General features: G+C 43.0%; 1 protein-coding gene across 2 annotated transcripts; it reads left to right on the forward strand.

Annotated features, from left to right (window-relative positions):
* The first annotated feature begins 5154 nt into the window (after positions 1 to 5154).
* ska2 (spindle and kinetochore associated complex subunit 2) lies at positions 5155 to 20925 on the forward strand. 2 transcript variants are annotated; one of them, XM_017683549.2, is made up of 7 exons: positions 5155 to 5207; positions 13584 to 13673; positions 15200 to 15376; positions 16615 to 16689; positions 17790 to 17826; positions 19073 to 19199; positions 20535 to 20925. In XM_017683549.2, the coding sequence occupies exons 1-7, from the start codon at positions 5175 to 5177 to the stop codon at positions 20665 to 20667; spliced, it is 672 nt and encodes a 223-aa protein (XP_017539038.2). In that variant the 5' UTR covers positions 5155 to 5174; the 3' UTR covers positions 20668 to 20925. The 2 variants fall into 2 exon arrangements, with proteins under 2 accessions (XP_017539038.2, XP_017539039.2); XM_017683550.2 differs by having other exon boundaries at positions 19076 to 19199.
* Positions 20926 to 22611: the final 1686 nt, after the last annotated feature.

The following is a 22611-nucleotide window of genomic DNA, read 5'->3' on the forward strand; positions in this document are numbered from 1 at the left end:
TTACACTTAATAATCTGATAACTGCAGAAAATCAGACTGTGTCAGTAACTGGTTCAGTGTGTTTACACTTAATAATCTGATAACTGCAGAAAATCAGAATGTGTCAGTAACTGGTTCAGCGTGTTTACACTTAATAATCTGATAACTGCAGAAAATCAGATTGTGTCAGTAACTGGTTCAGTGTGTTTACACTTAATAATCTGATAACTGCAGTAAATCAGACTGTGTCAGTAACTGGTTCAGTGTGTTTACACTTAATAATCTGATAACTGCAGAAAATCAGATTGTGTCAGTAACTGGTTCAATGTGTTTACACTTAATAATCTGATAACTGCAGAAAATCAGATTGTGTCAGTAACTGGTTCAGTGTGTTTACACTTAATAATCTGATAACTGCAGAAGATCAGATTGTGTCAGTAACTGGTTCAGTGTGTTTACACTTAATAATCTGTTAACTGCAGTAAATCAGACTGTGTCAGTAACTGGTTCAGTGTGTTTACACTTAATAATCTGATAACTGCAGAAAATCAGATTGTGGCAGTAACTGGTTCAGTGTGTTTACACTTAATAATCTGATAACTGCAGTAAATCAGAATGTGTCAGTAACTGGTTCAGTGTGTTTACACTTAATAATCTGATAACTGCAGAAAATCAGAATGTGTCAGTAACTGGTTCAGTGTGTTTACACTTAATAATCTGATAACTACAGAAAATCAGATTGTGTCAGTAACTGGTTCAGTGTGTTTACACTTAATAATCTGATAACTGCAGAAAATCAGACTGTGTCAGTAACTGGTTCAGTGTGTTTACACTTAATAATCTGATAACTGCAGAAAATCAGATTGGGTCAGTAACTGGTTCAGTGTGTTTACACTTAATAATCTGATAACTGCAGTAAATCAGACTGTGTCAGTAACTGGTTCAGTGTGTTTACACTTAATAATCTGATAACTGCAGAAAATCAGATTGTGTCAGTAACTTGTTCAGTGTGTTTACACTTAATAATCTGATAACTACAGAAAATCAGATTGTGTCAGTAACTGGTTCAGTGTGTTTACACTTAATAATCTGATAACTGCAGTAAATCAGACTGTGTCAGTAACTGGTTCAGTGTGTTTACACTTAATAATCTGATAACTGCAGAAAATCAGATTGTGTCAGTAACTGGTTCAGTGTGTTTACACTTAATAATCTGATAACTGCAGTAAATCAGACTGTGTCAGTAACTGGTTCAGTGTGTTTACACTTAATAATCTGATAACTACAGAAAATCAGATTGTGTCAGTAACTGGTTCAGTGTGTTTACACTTAATAATCTGATAACTGCAGTAAATCAGACTGTGTCAGTAACTGGTTCAGTGTGTTTACACTTAATAATCTGATAACTGCAGTAAATCAGATTGTGTCAGTAACTGGTTCAGCGTGTTTACACTTAATAATCTGATAACTGCAGAAAATCAGACTGTGTCAGTAACTGGTTCAGTGTGTTTACACTTAATAATCTGATAACTGCAGAAAATCAGACTGTGTCAGTAACTGGTTCAGTGTGTTTACACTTAATAATCTGATAACTGCAGAAAATCAGACTGTGTCAGTAACTGGTTCAGTGTGTTTACACTTAATAATCTGATAACTGCAGAAGATCAGATTGTGTCAGTAACTGGTTCAGTGTGTTTACACTTAATAATCTGTTAACTGCAGTAAATCAGACTGTGTCAGTAACTGGTTCAGTGTGTTTACACTTAATAATCTGATAACTGCAGAAAATCAGATTGTGGCAGTAACTGGTTCAGTGTGTTTACACTTAATAATCTGATAACTGCAGAAAATCAGATTGTGTCAGTAACTGGTTCAGTGTGTTTACACTTAATAATCTGATAACTGCAGTAAATCAGATTGTGTCAGTAACTGGTTCAGCGTGTTTACATTTAATAATCTGATAACTGCAGAAAATCAGATTGTGTCAGTAACTGGTTCAGCGTGTTTACACTTAATAATCTGACAACTGCAGTAAATCAGACTGTGTCAGTAACTGGTTCAGTGTGTTTACACTTAATAATCTGATAACTGCAGTAAATCAGATTGTGTCAGTAACTGGTTCAGCGTGTTTACACTTAATAATCTGATAACTGCAGAAAATCAGATTGTGTCAGTAACTGGTTCAGCGTGTTTACACTTAATAATCTGATAACTGCAGTAAATCAGACTGTGTCAGTAACTGGTTCAGTGTGTTTACACTTAATAATCTGATAACTGCAGTAAATCAGATTGTGTCAGTAACTGGTTCAGCGTGTTTACACTTAATAATCTGATAACTGCAGAAAATCAGACTGTGTCAGTAACTGGTTCAGTGTGTTTACACTTAATAATCTGATAACTGCAGAAAATCAGATTGGGTCAGTAACTGGTTCAGTGTGTTTACACGTAATAATCTGATAACTGCAGTAAATCAGACTGTGTCAGTAACTGGTTCAGTGTGTTTACACTTAATAATCTGATAACTGCAGAAAATCAGAATGTGTCAGTAACTGGTTCAGCGTGTTTACACTTAATAATCTGATAACTGCAGAAAATCAGACTGTGTCAGTAACTGGTTCAGTGTGTTTACACTTAATAATCTGATAACTGCAGAAAATCAGAATGTGTCAGTAACTGGTTCAGCGTGTTTACACTTAATAATCTGATAACTGCAGAAAATCAGATTGTGTCAGTAACTGGTTCAGTGTGTTTACACTTAATAATCTGATAACTGCAGTAAATCAGACTGTGTCAGTAACTGGTTCAGTGTGTTTACACTTAATAATCTGATAACTGCAGAAAATCAGATTGTGTCAGTAACTGGTTCAATGTGTTTACACTTAATAATCTGATAACTGCAGAAAATCAGATTGTGTCAGTAACTGGTTCAGTGTGTTTACACTTAATAATCTGATAACTGCAGAAGATCAGATTGTGTCAGTAACTGGTTCAGTGTGTTTACACTTAATAATCTGTTAACTGCAGTAAATCAGACTGTGTCAGTAACTGGTTCAGTGTGTTTACACTTAATAATCTGATAACTGCAGAAAATCAGATTGTGGCAGTAACTGGTTCAGTGTGTTTACACTTAATAATCTGATAACTGCAGTAAATCAGAATGTGTCAGTAACTGGTTCAGTGTGTTTACACTTAATAATCTGATAACTGCAGAAAATCAGAATGTGTCAGTAACTGGTTCAGTGTGTTTACACTTAATAATCTGATAACTACAGAAAATCAGATTGTGTCAGTAACTGGTTCAGTGTGTTTACACTTAATAATCTGATAACTGCAGAAAATCAGACTGTGTCAGTAACTGGTTCAGTGTGTTTACACTTAATAATCTGATAACTGCAGAAAATCAGATTGGGTCAGTAACTGGTTCAGTGTGTTTACACTTAATAATCTGATAACTGCAGTAAATCAGACTGTGTCAGTAACTGGTTCAGTGTGTTTACACTTAATAATCTGATAACTGCAGAAAATCAGATTGTGTCAGTAACTTGTTCAGTGTGTTTACACTTAATAATCTGATAACTACAGAAAATCAGATTGTGTCAGTAACTGGTTCAGTGTGTTTACACTTAATAATCTGATAACTGCAGTAAATCAGACTGTGTCAGTAACTGGTTCAGTGTGTTTACACTTAATAATCTGATAACTGCAGAAAATCAGATTGTGTCAGTAACTGGTTCAGTGTGTTTACACTTAATAATCTGATAACTGCAGTAAATCAGACTGTGTCAGTAACTGGTTCAGTGTGTTTACACTTAATAATCTGATAACTACAGAAAATCAGATTGTGTCAGTAACTGGTTCAGTGTGTTTACACTTAATAATCTGATAACTGCAGTAAATCAGACTGTGTCAGTAACTGGTTCAGTGTGTTTACACTTAATAATCTGATAACTGCAGTAAATCAGATTGTGTCAGTAACTGGTTCAGCGTGTTTACACTTAATAATCTGATAACTGCAGAAAATCAGACTGTGTCAGTAACTGGTTCAGTGTGTTTACACTTAATAATCTGATAACTGCAGAAAATCAGACTGTGTCAGTAACTGGTTCAGTGTGTTTACACTTAATAATCTGATAACTGCAGAAAATCAGACTGTGTCAGTAACTGGTTCAGTGTGTTTACACTTAATAATCTGATAACTGCAGAAGATCAGATTGTGTCAGTAACTGGTTCAGTGTGTTTACACTTAATAATCTGTTAACTGCAGTAAATCAGACTGTGTCAGTAACTGGTTCAGTGTGTTTACACTTAATAATCTGATAACTGCAGAAAATCAGATTGTGGCAGTAACTGGTTCAGTGTGTTTACACTTAATAATCTGATAACTACAGAAAATCAGATTGTGTCAGTAACTGGTTCAGTGTGTTTACACTTAATAATCTGATAACTGCAGAAAATCAGACTGTGTCAGTAACTGGTTCAGTGTGTTTACACTTAATAATCTGATAACTGCAGAAAATCAGAATGTGTCAGTAACTGGTTCAGTGTGTTTACACTTAATAATCTGATAACTACAGAAAATCAGATTGTGTCAGTAACTGGTTCAGTGTGTTTACACTTAATAATCTGATAACTACAGAAAATCAGACTGTGTCAGTAACTGGTTCAGTGTGTTTACACTTAATAATCTGATAACTGCAGAAAATCAGACTGTGTCAGTAACTGGTTCAAGATTGTGTCTTACAAAGTTGTGGCCACACATTAGGATCTTGTTCCCACACTTTACTAAGTCGTGGGCATGACTTAATCATCTTATTCCCACGCCTTACTAAATCGTGGCCCCGCATTAGGATATCGTTCCCACACTTTACTAAGTCGTGGCCCCGCGTTATTTTTATTTATACAGGACGTCACCAGCGGGCTCTGCAATAAGAGGTTTAGCCTAATCGATTAATAAACGCCTTTAAAAGTGATCGATCGGGAATGTTTGAATTTCCTGTCCAATCGATTCTCTGCTGCGTGTTTTCATCCAACCAACACTCACAACGCCATTTTATGACCTCCCGCCCGCTTTCTCCCTCAGCCCGCACTGTCCAATCAGCGTCCAGCGTCCGTGACAGCCAGCCAATCAGAGGCGCCTCTCCGCCCCGCGCCGACTCCGTATTGGCGGGCCGCGGCAGGAATGTAAACTATTCAACATGGAGACGGCAGTGGAGAAGCTGGAGGCGCTGGTAAGCCGCTTCACCCCGAAGCTTTCACCGCATCTGTTTACCCACAGAATCACCCGGCCTGCCGGCCAGCGGCTCAGGGGTCGGGGGACGTGGCGACGAGGCGCTTCGGGCGACTGTAAAGCGGTCAAATGTGGGCTTTTTCGCGCTTCTCCCTTTCCTTCTCAGCGGTGGCAGCGCTAGCCGCCAGCTTCTCGCTCGAATCGTCCCGGTCCACCTTAAACGGTAGAGCAGTTGCAGCGGGGTGCCCGAGGCGCCCTAATGAAACTGCTGCACCATTTAAGGTGGACCGGGACGATTCGAGGGAGAAGTGGCGAATACGAAGCCTCGTCTAGGCGAGCCTGACTGAGCAGAGGGAAAATGAGGGAAAGAGGAGGCAGCTCGCTAAATAACGCCTTTATTAGGGACTCGGGGTCATTCGCGATGCCCGGCGGGGTTCCTCACAGCGCTGCCGCGGACAAAGCGCCTCGGAAAAGCCGATAAAGCGCCCATTTCGCTGGTTTTCGCGCCGAGCGGCGGAGACGACGAACGAGCCGCGGCAGCGTTACGAGCGAAGCGCGTTCACGGCGTCGAGGCCCCGAAGCGCGTCCACGAGAAATGGACATTCAACAGGAGCGCGAAATCCTGACAAATCATTAAAAACAACGGAATTCCTCACAATATTCCAAATGTGCGGGATCAGCAGGTCGTCATCGTCATTCCCGATCTTTCCGACATAGATTCTGCTCTGCTCCTGCCTTAAAACATGCACATGTTCTAGATAACCGGTTTAAATCTCACTTAGAACACCTTCATCCTCCTCCTCATCGTAGGTCACTAGAGCCTCAGGTGTGCACATGTTCTAGATAACCGGTTAAAATCTCATTTAGAACACATTCATCTCCCTCTTCATCGTAATTTAGTTCACTACAGCCTCAGGTGTGCACATGTTCTAGATAACCGGTTAAAACCTCATTTAGAACACATTAATCTCCCTCTTCATCGTAATTTAGTTCACTACAGCCTCAAATGTGCACATGTTCTAGATAACATAACATAGGTTTAACATAACATTTAACATAGGTTTAAATCTCATTTAGAACACATGAATCTCCCTCTTCGTCATAGTTTAGTTCAGTAGAGCCTCAGGCGTGCACATGTTCTAGATAACCGGTTTAAATCTCATTTAGAACACAGACGTCCTACGTTGTTCGGTTTAGTTCGCGACACTCTTAAAGCAGACGGTTCCTCCAGGGTTTTAACTGATCTAGTGCTGAATGTTGAGTGAAGATCATCGTGTTGACGGGTTTTGATGGTGTTTTTGGATATCTAGCACCACTGGCTCTGTTCTCTCTGAGCAGTAAACACTGCGACATATCGTGCGGCGTGAAAATCTGCTGAAGTATTGCGATATTAGAATAGCAGGTTCCGCTGTATATGATCCGGTTTAGTTCACTAGAGCCGGAGACGTGCCCGCGCTGAGACGCGTTGAGTGTCGTGGTGTAGTATAGTGTCGTGGTCTAGTGTAGTATTGTGGTATCGTGTCGAGGTCTAGTACCGTGGTATCGTGTCGTGGTATAATGTAGTATCGTGGTATCGTGTCGTGGTATATAGTGTCGTGGTGTAGTATCATGGTATAGTGTTGTGGTATAGTATAGTATCGTGGTATCATGTTGTGGTATAGTGTAGTGTCGTGGTGTAATATCATGGTATAGTGTTGTGGTATAGTATAGTATCGTGGTATCGTGTCGTAGTGTAGTATCATGGTATAGTATAGTGGCGTGTTATAGTATAGTATCGTGGTGTTGTGCTATAGTATAGTGTCGTGGTGTAGTATCATGGTATACTATAGTGTTGTGGTGTAGTATTGTGGTATAGTATAGTGTCGTGGTGTAGTATAGTGTCGTGGTGTAGTATCGTGGTATAGTATAGTATCGTGGTGTAGTATAGTGTCGTGGTGTAGTATCGTGGTATAGTATAGTGTCGTGGTGTAGTATCGTGGTATAGTATAGTGTTGTGGTGTAGTATCGTGGTATAGTATAGTATCGTGGTGTAGTATAGTGTTGTGGTGTAGTATCGTGGTATAGTATAGTGTCGTGGTGTAGTATAGTGTCGTGGTGTAGTATCGTGGTATAGTATAGTGGTGTAGTATAGTGTCGTGGTGTAGTATCGTGGTATAGTATAGTGTCGTGGTGTAGTATCGTGGTATAGTATAGTGTTGTGGTGTAGTATCGTGGTATAGTATAGTGTCGTGGTGTAGTATAGTGTCGTGGTGTAGTATCGTGGTATAGTATAGTGTCGTGGTGTAGTATCGTGGTATAGTATAGTGTCGTGGTGTAGTATCGTGGTATAGTATAGTGTCGTGGTGTAGTATCGTGGTGTAGTATAGTGTTGTGGTGTAGTGTCGTGGTATAGTATAGTGTCGTGGTGTAGTATAGTGTCGTGGTGTAGTATCGTGGTATAGTATAGTATAGTGGTGTAGTATAGTGTCGTGGTGTAGTATCGTGGTATAGTATAGTGTTGTGGTGTAGTATCGTGGTATAATATAGTGTCGTGGTGTAGTATCGTGGTGTAGTATAGTGTCGTGGTGTAGTATCGTGGTGTAGTATAGTGTCGTGGTGTAGTATCGTGGTGTAGTATAGTGTAGTATCGTGGTATAGTATAGTGTTGTGGTGTAGTATTGTGTAGTATAGTGTCGTGGTGTAGTATCGTGGTATAGTATAGTGTCGTGGTGTAGTATCGCGGTGTAGTATAGTGTCATGAAGTATCATGGTATAGTATAGTGTCGTGGTGTAGTATCGTGGTGTAGTATAGTGTTGTGGTGTAGTATCGTGGTATAGTGTCGTGGTATCGTGTCATGGTGTAGTGTCGTATCGTGTCATGGTGTAGTGTCGTGGTATCGTGTCATGGTGTAGTGTCGTGGCATAGTATAGTGTCATGGTGTAGTGTCGTGGTGTAGTATCATGGTATAGTATTGTGTCGTGGTGTAGTGTCGTAGTGTAGTGTCGTGGTATAGTATAGTGTCGCAGTGTTGTGGTGTATTGTAGTGTCGTGGTATAGTATAGTGTTGTGGTATCGTGTCATGGTGTAGTGTCGTGGTGTAGTATTGTGGTATAGTATAGTATCATGGTATAGTGTAGTGTAGTATCATGGTATAGTATGTCGTGGTGTAGTATCATGGTATAGTATTGTGTCGTGGTGTAGTATCATGGTATAGTATAGTGTCGTGGTGTAGTGTAGTGTCGTGGTGTAGTGTAGTGTCGTGGTATAGTATAGTGTCGCAGTGTTGTGGTGTATTGTAGTGTCGTGGTATAGTATAGTGTCGTGGTATCGTGTCATGGTATAGTTTTGTGTCGTGGTGTAGTATCATGGTATAGTATTGTGTCGTGGTGTAGTATCGTGGTATAGTATAGTGTCGTGGTGTAGTATCGTGGTATAGTATAGTGTTGTGGTATAGTTTCGTGGTATAGTGTAGTGTCGCCGTGGTATAGTGTCATGGTATAGTGTAGTATCATGGTATAGTATCGTGGTGTAGTATCGTGGTATAGTGTAGTATCATGGTATAGTATCGTGGTGTAGTGTAGTGTCGTCGTATAGCGTCGTGGTATGGTATCGTGGTATAGTGTCGTGGTATAGTGTAGTATCATGGTGTAGTGTGGTGTAGTGCCGTGGTATAGTGTAGTATCATGGTATAGTATCGTGGTATAGTGTAGTATCATGGTATAGTATAGTGTCGTGGTATAGTATCGTGGTATAGTATAGTATCGTGGTATAGTATCGTATCGTGGTATAGTGTCGTGGTATAGTATCGTCGTATAGTGTAGTGTCATAGTGTAGTGTCGTGGTATAGTGTAGTGTCATGGTATAGTATCGTGGTATAGTGTAGTATCGTGGTATAGTATCGTATCGTGTTATAGTGTCGTGGTATAGTGTAGTGTCGTGGTGTAGTATCGTGGTATAGTGTAGTGTCGTGGTATAGTGTAGTATTGTGGTATAGTGTCGTGGTATAGTGTAGTATCGTAGTATCGTGGTATAGTGTAGTATCGTGGTATAGTGTAGTATCATGGTATAGTGTAGTATCGTGGTATAGTGTAGTATCATGGTATAGTGTAGTATCGTGGTATAGTGTAGTATCGTGGTATAGTGTCGTGGTATAGTGTAGTGTCATGGTATAGTGTCGTGGTATAGTGTAGTGTCGTGGTATAGTATCGTGGTATAGTGTAGTGTCGTGGTATAGTGTAGTGTCGTGGTATAGTGTAGTATCGTGGTATAGTATCGTGGTATAGTGTAGTGTCGTGGTATAGTATCGTGGTATAGTGTAGTATCGTAGTATAGTGTAGTATCGTGGTATAGTGTAGTGTCGTGGTATAGTGTAGTGTCGTGGTATAGTGTAGTATCGTGGTATAGTATCGTGGTATAGTGTAGTGTCGTGGCATAGTATCGTGGTATAGTGTAGTATCGTAGTATAGTGTAGTATCGTGGTATAGTGTCGTGGTATAGTGTAGTGTCGTGGTATAGTGTAGTGTCATGGTATAGTGTAGTATCATGGTATAGTGTAGTGTCATGGTATAGTATCGTGGTATAGTGTAGTGTCGTGGTATAGTGTAGTGTCGTGGTATAGTGTAGTATCGTGGTATAGTATCGTGGTATAGTGTAGTGTCGTGGTATAGTATCGTGGTATAGTGTAGTATCGTAGTATAGTGTAGTATCGTGGTATAGTGTAGTGTCGTGGTATAGTGTAGTGTCGTGGTATAGTATCGTGGTATAGTGTCGTGGCATAGTATCGTGGTATAGTGTAGTATCGTAGTATAGTGTAGTATCGTGGTATAGTGTCGTGGTATAGTGTAGTGTCGTGGTATAGTGTAGTGTCATGGTATAGTGTAGTATCATGGTATAGTGTAGTGTCATGGTATAGTATCGTGGTATAGTGTAGTGTCGTGGTATAGTATCGTGGTATAGTGTAGTGTCGTGGTATAGTGTAGTATCGTGGTGTAGTGTCGTGGCATAGTATCGTGGTATAGTGTAGTATCGTAGTATAGTGTAGTATTGTGGTATAGTGTCGTGGTATAGTGTAGTATCGTGGTATAGTGTAGTGTCATGGTATAGTGTAGTATCATGGTATAGTGTAGTGTCATGGTATAGTATCGTGGTATAGTGTAGTGTCGTGGTATAGTGTCGTGGTATAGTGTAGTATTGTGGTATAGTATCGTGGTATAGTGTAGTGTCGTGGTATAGTGTCGTGGTATAGTGTAGTGTCGTGGTATAGTGTAGTATCGTGGTATAGTGTAGTGTCGTGGCATAGTATTGTGGTATAGTGTAGTATCGTAGTATAGTGTAGTATCGTGGTATAGTGTCGTGGTATAGTGTAGTGTCGTGGTATAGTGTAGTATCGTGGTATAGTGTAGTGTCATGGTATAGTGTAGTATCATGGTATAGTGTAGTGTCATGGTATAGTATCGTGGTATAGTGTAGTGTCGTGGTATAGTGTCGTGGTATAGTGTAGTATCATGGTATAGTATCGTGGTGTAGTATCGTGGTATAGTGTAGTGTCGTAGTATCGTGGTATAGTGTAGTATCGTGGTATAGTATCGTGGTATAGTGTAGTATCATGGTATAGTATCGTGGTGTAGTATCGTGGTATAGTGTAGTGTCGTAGTATTGTGGTATAGTGTAGTGTCGTGGTATAGTGTAGTGTCGTGGTATAGTGTAGTGTCATGGTATAGTGTAGTATCATGGTATAGTGTAGTGTCATGGTATAGTATCGTGGTATAGTGTAGTGTCGTGGTATAGTGTCGTGGTATAGTGTAGTATCGTGGTATAGTATCGTGGTATAGTGTAGTGTCGTGGTATAGTATCGTGGTATAGTGTAGTGTCGTGGTATAGTGTAGTATCGTGGTATAGTGTAGTGTCGTGGCATAGTATCGTGGTATAGTTTAGTATCGTAGTATAGTGTAGTATTGTGGTATAGTGTCGTGGTATAGTGTAGTGTCGTGGTATAGTGTAGTATCGTGGTATAGTGTAGTGTCATGGTATAGTGTAGTATCATGGTATAGTGTAGTGTCATGGTATAGTATCGTGGTATAGTGTAGTGTCGTGGTATAGGGTCGTGGTATAGTGTAGTATCATGGTATAGTATCGTGGTGTAGTATCGTGGTATAGTGTAGTGTCGTAGTATCGTGGTATAGTGTAGTGTCGTGGTATAGTGTAGTGTCGTGGTATAGTGTAGTGTCGTGGTATAGTATCGTGGTACAGTGTAGTATCATGGTATAGTATCGTGGTGTAGTATCGTGGTATAGTGTAGTGTCATAGTATCGTGGTATAGTGTAGTATCGTGGTATAGTATCGTGGTATAGTGTAGTATCATGGTATAGTATCGTGGTGTAGTATCGTGGTATAGTATCGTGGTATAGTGTAGTATCATGGTATAGTATCGTGGCCGTATCGTGGAGCTCTACTCCGGCGTCGCAGAGAACCGCGGCAGCTTTCTGAGAACACTCCGATTCCTGACCGCAGTGTTATTGACCTTTGCCTGGACGTCGTTCCCCATGTTCTTAACCTTCCACCTGGTGTTCTTTCTTTCAGGCTTTTGTTTTAACGGCTTCTCGTGGTTGGGTTCTGCAGCGAAGCGGAGGACCCTGACTCTGTTCTGTCTGTCCAGTGCCCCTTTTATGTTGTACTACTGGTAACCTCGTTATGAAAGCAGTGCAATGTTAAAAGGGCATTGGCCAGGTATTTGTCTCAAAGGTAGGGTGAGGGGTCAGGCGGGTGGTCGGGCGGGCGGGCGACCCAAACCCCGGCGCTGTTCACAGGCGCTCTGACTTCATTGCACTACTGTATTGGACAGCTAGCAGTGCAATAGTATTGTCAAAGCGTCTGAGAGCAGCCGAGCTCAGAGCTTCCACTGAGGGATGTTCAGGTTCACCAGACGCAACCTGAGGGTTTCTTTCTGCCTCGTTCCTCCTTTTAATCCAATTTTATTCCAGTACGCTGCACTCTCGGAGATAAAGGTGCTAGACTGTCACTGGGGTGGAACCCTCAAGGCTCCATCTCAGTACCTTTAATCAGGGACCATAACTGAACCATAATCCACTGCAATGATCTGTTCTAAGCTGGACTGACTCCACACACCCCGCCTCGCCTCGCCTCCAGGCTTTTACTCTACTGCTCTGTTTAAAACATTCGGTTATGAAAAGGAACAAATACCAACTTTTCACCTGCAGAACCTGATTTAATACATATTCATTCATACATACATAACCCTGTGTCTCCGTTATTGCCGTGTGGAGTTTTCGGCATGTCGGGGAAACACCAGGTGATCTTTACACTGTAAATTTCATGACGACTGGACCAAAAGAAACGGCCCAAAATTCCTGGGATAGACGTCCGGTTCCATTGACTTCCATTAAAAGTAGACTCCCGTAAAGTAGCTGTTTTGGAGATGCGAGGTTTTGATCCGGCAGCAGTGATATACACGTAGTATAAACTGAAATCCGCAGGACGCTGAGGGTGAACCTCAGATGTCAGATGGTGACGTATAGCGAGGAAATAAACTACATCAGACACACAAACACGAGGAAAGTTGAAGGCAAGTCGGACTGACGGATCAAAACAGTCAGGTGAAAATATCGGGCACAAAGTGAATCGGTACAGCAGGTAAGTGGAGAAGGGAACCGAGACCGGAGGGAACATCACTCTAGCTGCTGAACAGTAAAGCCAGTAAAAACCCTCGCCGTCTCACGGCCGTCCAGGGCGGTATGATGAGGAACTGTTGAAACCTGGTTGGTGGTCTCGGTTTGTGAGGCGGGAGGATGCGTGTGGTGCCCCCCGCAGGCCGGCGTGATCGTGTGCGTTAGAGGAGCCGTACGTGACCCTAATTCCCGGGACCCTATCAGTATTGTCTCTGCTGTCCTCTGTGTTCGGAGTAGTGCAATATTGCTTATAGGGTTTCGGGCTTTAGGTTTCGCCTTCGTTCAGCTGCAAACCCGGCGGATCGCTTTAGAACCTCGCTGCACTTTAAAGAACCTGCTGTCTATTTTAAAGGGCTCATAGCGTGACTTTTTCCCCTGGCATTTGGGTCAGTTTATGTACCAAAAACATGGGCGGGGCTAAACTGCTGTAGCTGAATGGGCGGGGCTGAACTGCTGTCAGCGGAATGGGTGGGGCTAAACTTCTAATGAGGTTCTCTGATACGGGCCCTTTAAAGCTCTTTGTTTACAGAGGGGTTTTGTTATCTAGTACCGGATTAAGCCTGTTTGTTGCGGAAAGACAAATAATAATCTGATCTAATCGTCTGTAAACGCTGTCTGATCAGAACGTATTGATTATTGTGTGCGCCGATTTGCTCCCTCGACGTTCCGTGATGATGCTGAGACGTTCCGTGACGCTGTTGTGTTGTTGCAGTTCCAGAAGGCGGAGGCTGACATTGAATACGTGGAGAAGCGGCTGAAGTTTGACTTCGTGACGAGCGCGCGGGAGAGCGGCGCCGTGGAGGTGAGATCTCTCTGCCCCGACACGTCAGACTGAGTGAAACTGCGGTTCTTCATTTCACCAGAAGGTTCTGCGTTTATTTGATCTTTAGCCACCTTTTCAGATCAGCGCGTCGGCCTGACTTCACCACCCTGAGCGCTCGTCGGGGTGGCGCTCTGCCGTCGGGGGGGCGATGCGCCTCTGACGCCACAGTATCGAGACGTGTTTTAGTGTGAGCGTCAATATAGAGACGCAGACAGCGGCACAGGCAGTTAAATGGGACTAATCAATTAATTACAGTAGTAATTGTGATGATTCGGTTGAAGGTTTTCTGTGTGAAAATATAAACAAAAGGAAAACTGAAATTTGGCTTCTGTAACTTTGCTTACACATACGGTTACCACCATATTATATATGTACCATATTATATATGTATGTACAGCACTGTGAGAGTCTCAGGCTCCCAACACACATTTTAATAATCTATTTATTTGTGTAGTTTGTGTTTATTCACTGAGAAAAGTTTAAATATCTGAATAAACAAAACGCACAGAATATTAATAATGACTATATATATAATATAATATAAATAATAACTAGTGATGTTCTGGATGTTGGTGTGTGTGTTGACCCATCTCCAAGCCTCTCCTCCTCGAGGAAGCCCAGTATTATATGTAGTTAAAAAGCAGCTCCTGGTTTGACCAATCAGTGCTCAGTAAATTGAGCTCATGATGTCATTGATGATATTAACGAGTCTCTGTGGCGGCTGTGAAGGTGTCCAGGAAAAATATGGACCTGAGAAATTCTTGTTACTGTTTATAGTTTTTCTGTTTATCTGAATTATGAATACGACTTTATTCTGATGTATATTGTGATAAACTCACTGCTGAGGTCAACTGGTTAAACATTCACTTAGACGCCTAAAACGTTCCCACAGTGCTGTGTGTTGCTGTCGGAGTAAAACCTCGTATCTCCAAAATGGTGACTTTACAGGAGAAGGAAAAAACATACTGTACTTTTAATGGAAGTCAATGGAACCAGAAGTTTTTCCAAGTCATTTTGGGCTTTTTCTTTTGGTCCATTCGTCATGAAATTTGCACCCAATATTAGGGACAACATGCATTTGCAAATCAAGTCAAAGACTGAAAACCAGTGGAAATGGAGATACGAGGTTTGGTTCCGACAGCGGCGATGTACATGCGCGAGGCCAATTTAGCTGCACTGCAAACCTCATGCATTGCACGATGCAGCTCTCCTTTAAAATGAATAGGATGCACCAAGTAAACAGTATAGCACAAATATAATAATAATAATAATAATAATAATAATAATAGTTTTCATGATGCACGATATGGCGAAGCATATTTTGCCGTATTATCGTGTAATTTATGAATCCTGTCACATCGCCCAGCGCTGGGAGCCTCCTGCTGTGATTGGGCAGTTTTTACCGACTAACCTCATGCTGTGGTGATGTGTCTGTGTACTGTAGTGGAGGGTCTGGTTCTACAGCAAAGCTATTCTCTCTTCATGCCTGGTTCTCTACCTTGCAGGGAAACCCCGTTCAGCTTATGGAGAACCTGGCAGCCGTTAGGGCTCGTCACTCGGCTCTGTGCGCGCAGGTGGAGGAGATCGCGGCCGAACAGAAGCGCTCTATGGACTCCATCAGAGCTCACCTGGAGACCACGGTGAAGCTGGTGGAGGAGCTGCAGAACACGGCCGATATTCAGGTACTTTCACTAAAGTCAGAGGTTTTCATAAAAACTCCAGCAGCACTACTGCGTCTGATCCACTCAGACCAGCACAACACACACTAACACACCACCACCACGTCAGTGTTACTGCAGTGCTGAGAATGACCCACCACCCAAACAGTACCTGCTCTGTGAGGGTCCATGGGGGTCCTGACCACTGAAGAACAGGGTAACAGAGTATCAGAGAAACAGATGGACTACAGTCTGTAACTGTAGAACTACAGAGTGGAACTGAGCGGTCAGTGGAGCTGATAGAGTGGACAGAGAGTGTAGAAACAAGGATGTGGTCAGAATGTGATGGTGGTCATAATCCTGATGGTCATAATGTTTTGCCTGATCGGTGTATTAAATATATTCAATTCTCAAATCGCAAGATCTGCAATTTTGTTTACAGCCTTTGTTACCAGCAGTGTTGTCTTAAGTTCGTAAGTGTGGAATCGTAACCCAGAAACTCAGAAGCAACCAAAAATACACGTGTGACATCACAACCATGAATGACTGGCTGTCTGACAGTGTTCACGGTCGACTCAATCGCAGTTCACGATATCGGTTAGAAATATCGCCAGAGTAGATATTTTACCCGAACCGTTCAGCCTGACCAGAGGATGGATGTGTCCAGCTGAATGTGGTCGGCCAGTCTGAAGTCCAGATCTCAGATTTTTGTCTTGTACTGTTTGTGGTGGTCCAAGGACCAACAAAGGCAAAACAGCCAGGTCAGAGCGTCTGTAGAGGCTGCGTTTCCCGTGGCAGGTCAGTTAGACGGGGCGTTTCGTGTAGTATGAGTTTATAAATCGTAGCTTTGTCTGAACACGATGGTCTCTTCAAAGGAAAACCGGAAGCGTGAGCTTCTCGGATGCGTCGGCCTCAGATGTGATTCCTGCTGTCGCTGTGCTGCTGCTGAAAAAGACGGATGAGGGTCAAAACTATGAAACCTACTTTTAAGTACAGCTGTACAGAAGAGCTTTTCTGAAGAGGAACTAAACCTCCTCCGATCAGAGATCACTGATGTAGCAGAGCGAGATGACGACCTTCGTTAACATCAGCGAGATTTAATGGTTTAATTGTTAAGGTACATTTCACTCATTCACACAAGCAGCCACTCCTTTCTGAGCAGGTACTCGGTGTGGAATCGCGAGTATTTTGATATTTTGATGTTCCAGCGCCGTGTTTGATCACCCGTCCTGTTCTAAAGCTGTATGTTACTGTTCTTCTAGGTTCCTCCCTTCAGCGAGGCGGAACAGGAGGCGAGAGACGCTCTCTATTCGTCAGTAGCTGCTCTTTCTGGCGAGGTCTGATCATATTTACATTTTAATATGTTTTATTTCCCTGTTCTGTCAGAATGTAACCGTGTACTTTATGCTGTTATTCCATATTCCAGTCCTCATACCTTAACTAATGAAACAACACAGGTGTTGAGTTTTCAATGGGAGAGATGGGCTTTTGTGCTGACATCGAAAAATATTCCGCAGTAGAGCTGAGCAAGACGGCAATATTTACATTATCATGGTAAATTACGTCACAATATGCTTTTCTGATCATACACTATATTTCCAAAAGTCTTCACTCCCCCATCCAAATCACTGAATCCAGGTGTTCCAGTCACTTCCGTGGCCACAGGTGTGTAAAGTCGAGCCCCTCGGCCTGCAGACTGCTTCTACAGACATTAGTGAAAGAATGGGTCGCTCTCAGGAGCTCAGTGAATTCCAGCGTGGTGCCGTGATCGGACGCCACCTGTGCAGCAAGTCCAGTCGTGAAATTTCCTCTTCTGACTGACCTGCACAGAGTCCTGACCTCAACCCCATAGAACACCTTTGGGATGAATTAGAGCGGAGACTGTGAGCCAGGCCTTCTCGTCCAACATCAGTGTCTGACCTCACAAATGTGCTTCTGGATGAACGGCCAGAAATTCCCATAAACATTCCTAACCCTTGTGGAAAGCCTTCCCAGAAGAGCTGAAGCTGTTATAGCTGCAAAGGGTGGGCCGACATCGTATTAAACCCTATGGATTAAGAATGTGACATCACTCAAGTTCATTTTCATGAGAAGCCAGATGACCGAATACTTTTGGAAATATAGCGTATCGTCAATATTTAAACACTTTCCCAACTGTATGTTGTGAAATATGATTTGGTGCAGCCCAGGATGTAAAATTGTGAATATGAATCACTGAATTCTTAATCCGTGTCTTTTCCAACTCATCAGGAAACATTTATATTGTGATATGAAGACTTGTTGAAGTTTTATACGCTGTGTATATTTATATATTATATATATATAACATGCTCATCCACCTCTACAGTAATGTGTCAGGTCCAACACTTCAGCCAATCGGGCTGTGTGGGCGGAGCTTGGAAGCGGCTGCTAATTTCCATGCTGTTTGTCTCTGCAGGCGCCGTCTGACCGTCTCGCTCAGGAGGAGAATGACCGTAAGTCTGAGACGCTTAATAAGCGGAATGCTTGCGCTCCGTTTAGCCGGTAATCCTTAACGTTTCGTTTACCAAACCCAACGTTCTCTCATTTGGGATCATATGAAGACCGAAAGATTAAAAACTAAACATTTTCTGCCCTGTTTGATCTTAGACGATGTATTTTAAAGCTAATGTTATATGTATATAATGTATATAACTAAATATTTAAAAATATTTCCACGTGTGGTTTTGGTTCACTTCCCTAAGCCCTGTTTGAACAGGATCAGTTTTCCATGGGGAGCTGGGAAGCCGGTTACCCTCGTGTCTGTAATGTTCTGATCTGTTACATCGGTCCGATTTTCCCCACAGAGAACACGAGTCCGCGCCCATTCCAGCCTCCGAACTTCAGAAACTCTTCTCTGCCGAGTCGGTAAATGTAGCTGTTACTGTACGAGGCCAGTGGGTCTCAGAGGCAGTTTGAGTCACTAAATAACAGAATCATGGTTTTGAGAAGCGACGCCGTCTTTATGTTTCAATCCAACACCAACGTAAACTCAATGAGCCGTTTCACGCCTGAGCTTAAGACCGGCTTTACCACGGCCCCTTAGGGGCCCCGTAGATTAATAAGCAGAGCTCGTTTTTATGGCTCCTTCTATAGAAAGTACAAGGCGCTGGAGTCTGTACTGAAGCCGGAGCGCGTAGTGTTTTTGGATGGGGCTAAATTCCCTGAGAAACACCGGTGATAACGACGTTCCCCTCCTCCTCGTGTTGAACCGATCCTGCCTGAACAGGGTTTTAGAGTTCACGGTGAAAACCTGGAGAATAAAGAGTGAAAATTAATACCAAGTCTGTTTATTCTGATTTTAAAAAGGCAGAAAAGCTGAATGTTGGTCATGAGAATCGGCCGCTGCAGTAATGAGGATCAGGGCAGTAAGAGGGGCGGTGGGTGGCGCTGCTGTCGGGCCCGTCAGCCCACGTTAGTCATAGTTTGGCAAAAAGTCTCCACGAGGTTCTTTAGACTCGACTGATTCTGCAGGGCTGAGCGATCAAAAGGTTTTATAGTGAAACTGGAAGTCGTTCAGACCTCGTTATTCCGGCCTCAGCGTAACGAGGTTCAGGGGGAAGTTTAACCCAGAGCTGTATATTCAGTGTTCAGGCCTCTCCTCAGTTTCGGCAGGAATTAAAGGACCCAGAGCTGAATTTATTTCACCCAGGTCCATCAGTCCGAGGGCTCTGACGCTGATCTGCTGTTTCGTGTGTCCAGCAGCGCGGGGTCCGGAGGTGACGGACGCCGAGTTCGAAGCCGTTCCACGAAGCGTGCGAGGAAACGTGAAGCTGACGGACCTCAACACCCTGTACCGTCAGCTGACGCAGCACTTCGAACAGAACAGGTGAGGATGTGGGCAGAAACGCCTCGGTGCCGCCTTCACGAAGGGTCCCAATTAAAATGAAAACGTTCAGAATTTTACTTTTGGCACCTGTAGACTTCAGAATAACTCTGATTGTGTTATCCGGTGTGCTGAAACTCCTTACAGCTCTTTAAATCTCTTACTGTCTTAAATTTGATGAATCGGTAATGAAATCGTGAACGTTTGGATTGATGGGGTCCGAATTACAACATGAATATTCAGAACGCGCTCGGCCTTTAGACTGACCTGCTGAACAGCGAATAATCAGAGATGGTGCATTAGAGTTCATCTAAACTCTTCCATCAGGCTTTAATGAGTTTACAGCGCAGTGTTGGTCCTCCACTCTGTTCTATTAGCAGGACGAGTGCGATGACCTTCATGCTTCTGCTTCAGTCCAGCGTTTACTGGACACTGCAGAGCCCAAAAGTGACCTCTGGGTTTGTGTTATTTGTTTGTATGCTGCCCCCTAAGTAACGTTTAGGAATTGCACTTTATTTGATCGTAGACATCACAGATAGTCACGGTGAATCATAAGCTGCCTTATTTTGCATATTCATGAACGGTGAAGTCAGCTGACCCTCCCACACTTCACACTGGGCGTGGCTCTGCTGGAGTAATGTTGAAGCTGATGGGAGAAGCACTCGTTTAAGGTGGAACAGGAGAAGTAGCCGTCAAAATGCTCAAATCATAAGGCAAATTATTCACTAACTGCATGAAATGAATTTGCTGGAGTTTTTGTTGTAGAATTCCCCCCCAAATTAACAGAGAATGCGTTTTATGATCCGCCGTATGCCGAAAATCTGCGCCGCTCTTTGTGTTGTTCTCTAAAAGTAATGTTTCCAGAGCAGATCACTGAAGAGACGCCGTCTGTTTATAGTTTAGAGCCCAGATTTGGGGAAAAACGGCTCGACTTTCAGTAGAAAAACAAACTGAGTTCAGCTTCTTTTATTATAAGGGTTTAAAATGACGTCACCGTCTATTAGACTGGAGAGAAGAGCTACAGCCTCACACGACGCCCAGCTTCTGAATGGAGCTTATGGAGTATGAACGTTATGGAGAACATGATGAAGTGCGGTTTGGGACCACCGGTGGTCCCGAGGAGTTAAACAGCCGTGCAGGGCCTTTAAGAAAATCTATAACAGCCATACCTACCAAGAAAATAGGAAACATGTGGCAAAACACAGAGTAAGATCCTCTGAGAACTTAAAGCATCATCATCATGCAAATGGCCACCTAATCACGGCTAATCATCAATAATCACAAACGCAGTGGCTGTTCGTGCTGCGTCCAGCTTTAATGTGTGTGTTCTGTTCTCAGAGCGCCGCTGACCTCGCACAGGATGAAGAAACTGGACATGAAGGTCAGCGACGCCGCAGTGAAGACGCTGCAGCACCTTTCGCTCGTGGAGGTGGACAAGAAGGGAAACGTGACTCTGAGCTCCAGAGACTGAAAACGGCCACGAGACGCTTTGACCTCACGGCGTCCGCCGCGCTCGGCCAGCGCGTTCGGTCAGCTGGGCGGCGACGCCGGGGTGCGCGCTGACCGCGGTCAGACTGGATTATTCATCATTTCATACCGTTTTTAATGAAATCGGCGCCACTCAGCAGATCGATTAGCACAACCAATAATCCGGAGAACCACTTCATACAGACACTTTAACACGAGAACCACCGCAGAACTGACGCCCTGCGAGAAAACCGACTGAACGCCGCCGAGTTTCTCAGTGACGTCACAGCGTGCAGCCGGAGCGTCTGGCTTATTTCAAGAAATAAAGCGGATCGTTTGGCTTATTTCAAGAAATAAAGCGGATCGTTTGGCTTATTTTAAGAAATAAAGCGGATCGTTTGGCTTATTTCAAGAAATAAAGCGGATCGTTTGGCTTATTTTAAGAAATAAAGCGGATCGTTTGGCTTATTTTAAGAAATAAAGCGGATCGTTTGGCTTATTTTAAGAAATAAAGCGGATCGTTTGGCTTATTTTAAGAAATAAAGCGGATCGTTTGGCTTATTTTAAGAAATAAAGCGGATCGTTTGGCTTATTCCAGTGAAATGAGACACCTCAGCAGGTAAAATGTAAGCAGTCCTAATGAGGAATGTTAGTGATGTCCGATTTTAATATGCTGTATTTTTGCCGTGTGAATGACTGTGTGGGGATTTAGTGTCCAGATCCCTAAAAGCGGTATATGATTATGTTCAGAGGGAAGCTGCACCGTGTGGGGAAAGTCTGGACTGGGCGGTCAGTTAAAGGTCACTGAGTCTGACCGCAGCCCTGCAGGACGAGGAGCAGGATCTCTGTAAAGCTCCGAGTCACTGACGGGGAGATTCACTGTGTTTGTATCTGTGTTTGTTCAGTTAAAGCCTCATTAAAAGCAGAAGCACCTGAGTCTTTATTAACAGCACCATAATAAACATTCACTGAGCTTCAGGACAACACCAGAAAATACAGAGTTCATCAGGTAGTGAAGAAAATGTTCAGTTATAGTTTCCTGTTGAGGAGAATTCCACCCATTCTTTAAAATTCCCCCACAATCCAGTGCGTGAGGTGTAATCAGAGGTTCAGACGTCTTTACAGTGGTGGTGATGGGAACCAGGCGTCGCCATGACTACAACACAGATACAGACACTTTATTTACCATCCAGAACCACCAGAGAACCTACACGAGTCTTCTGAGCTTATATGGAATGTTGATGATGGAAAACAGTGGAAAATCTGGAATAATGAGTTTTCTTTGGGGACTATTTTGCCGCACAGCGCCCTGCATGTCTCCCTCCACCATGAATGGAGTTGAAGTTCTCTAAACTCTCATAAAACAGCGTCTCAGTCATCAGGCAGTGAATTCAGAACCAGTTCATGTAGGAACTTTCTGTAGGAGCTTTTAGAGGGACATCTGGTTCCCGTCAGCACCACTGTGAACGGTTCTGACTCGGTCAGGTTATCTAGAACAGAGAACCGCTCTGAACGACTCTGTTTACATCTAAACAACTTAATTAGGGAGAACTTTAGAAAAAATGGGTGGCGGTTCCCCTTTAAATATCTACTGTAACGTTTACACGCGTTGGTGTTTTTAGAAAGCAGATGTCTTCAGCTGATGGAACAGAAGTATCTAGAACACTAAATAAACAAACAGCTGAGCGTTTTGTGGAAATAATCATCTTAACAAACGTCACCAACAACATTAAAACGCTGAAACACAAGCGTGCAGAGGAAGTTCAGGCGGAACTTGGTGCTGTAAGCGTCTCTGCCAGTTACAGAACCGAAACCCTGCGGCGCTGAAAGGACGAGCTGCTCCGCTCACCTGCTTTAAACGCGCTGCGTCGTTTCCACGTCAATGCGAGATCAACAAACGCTGAGAAGACGTCAGCAGGAAAGCCAGCAGAGTCGAGATACACGCCCA

Source organism: Pygocentrus nattereri, chromosome 18, assembly GCF_015220715.1.
Source record: "Pygocentrus nattereri isolate fPygNat1 chromosome 18, fPygNat1.pri, whole genome shotgun sequence".
Lineage (NCBI taxonomy): Eukaryota > Metazoa > Chordata > Actinopteri > Characiformes > Serrasalmidae > Pygocentrus > Pygocentrus nattereri.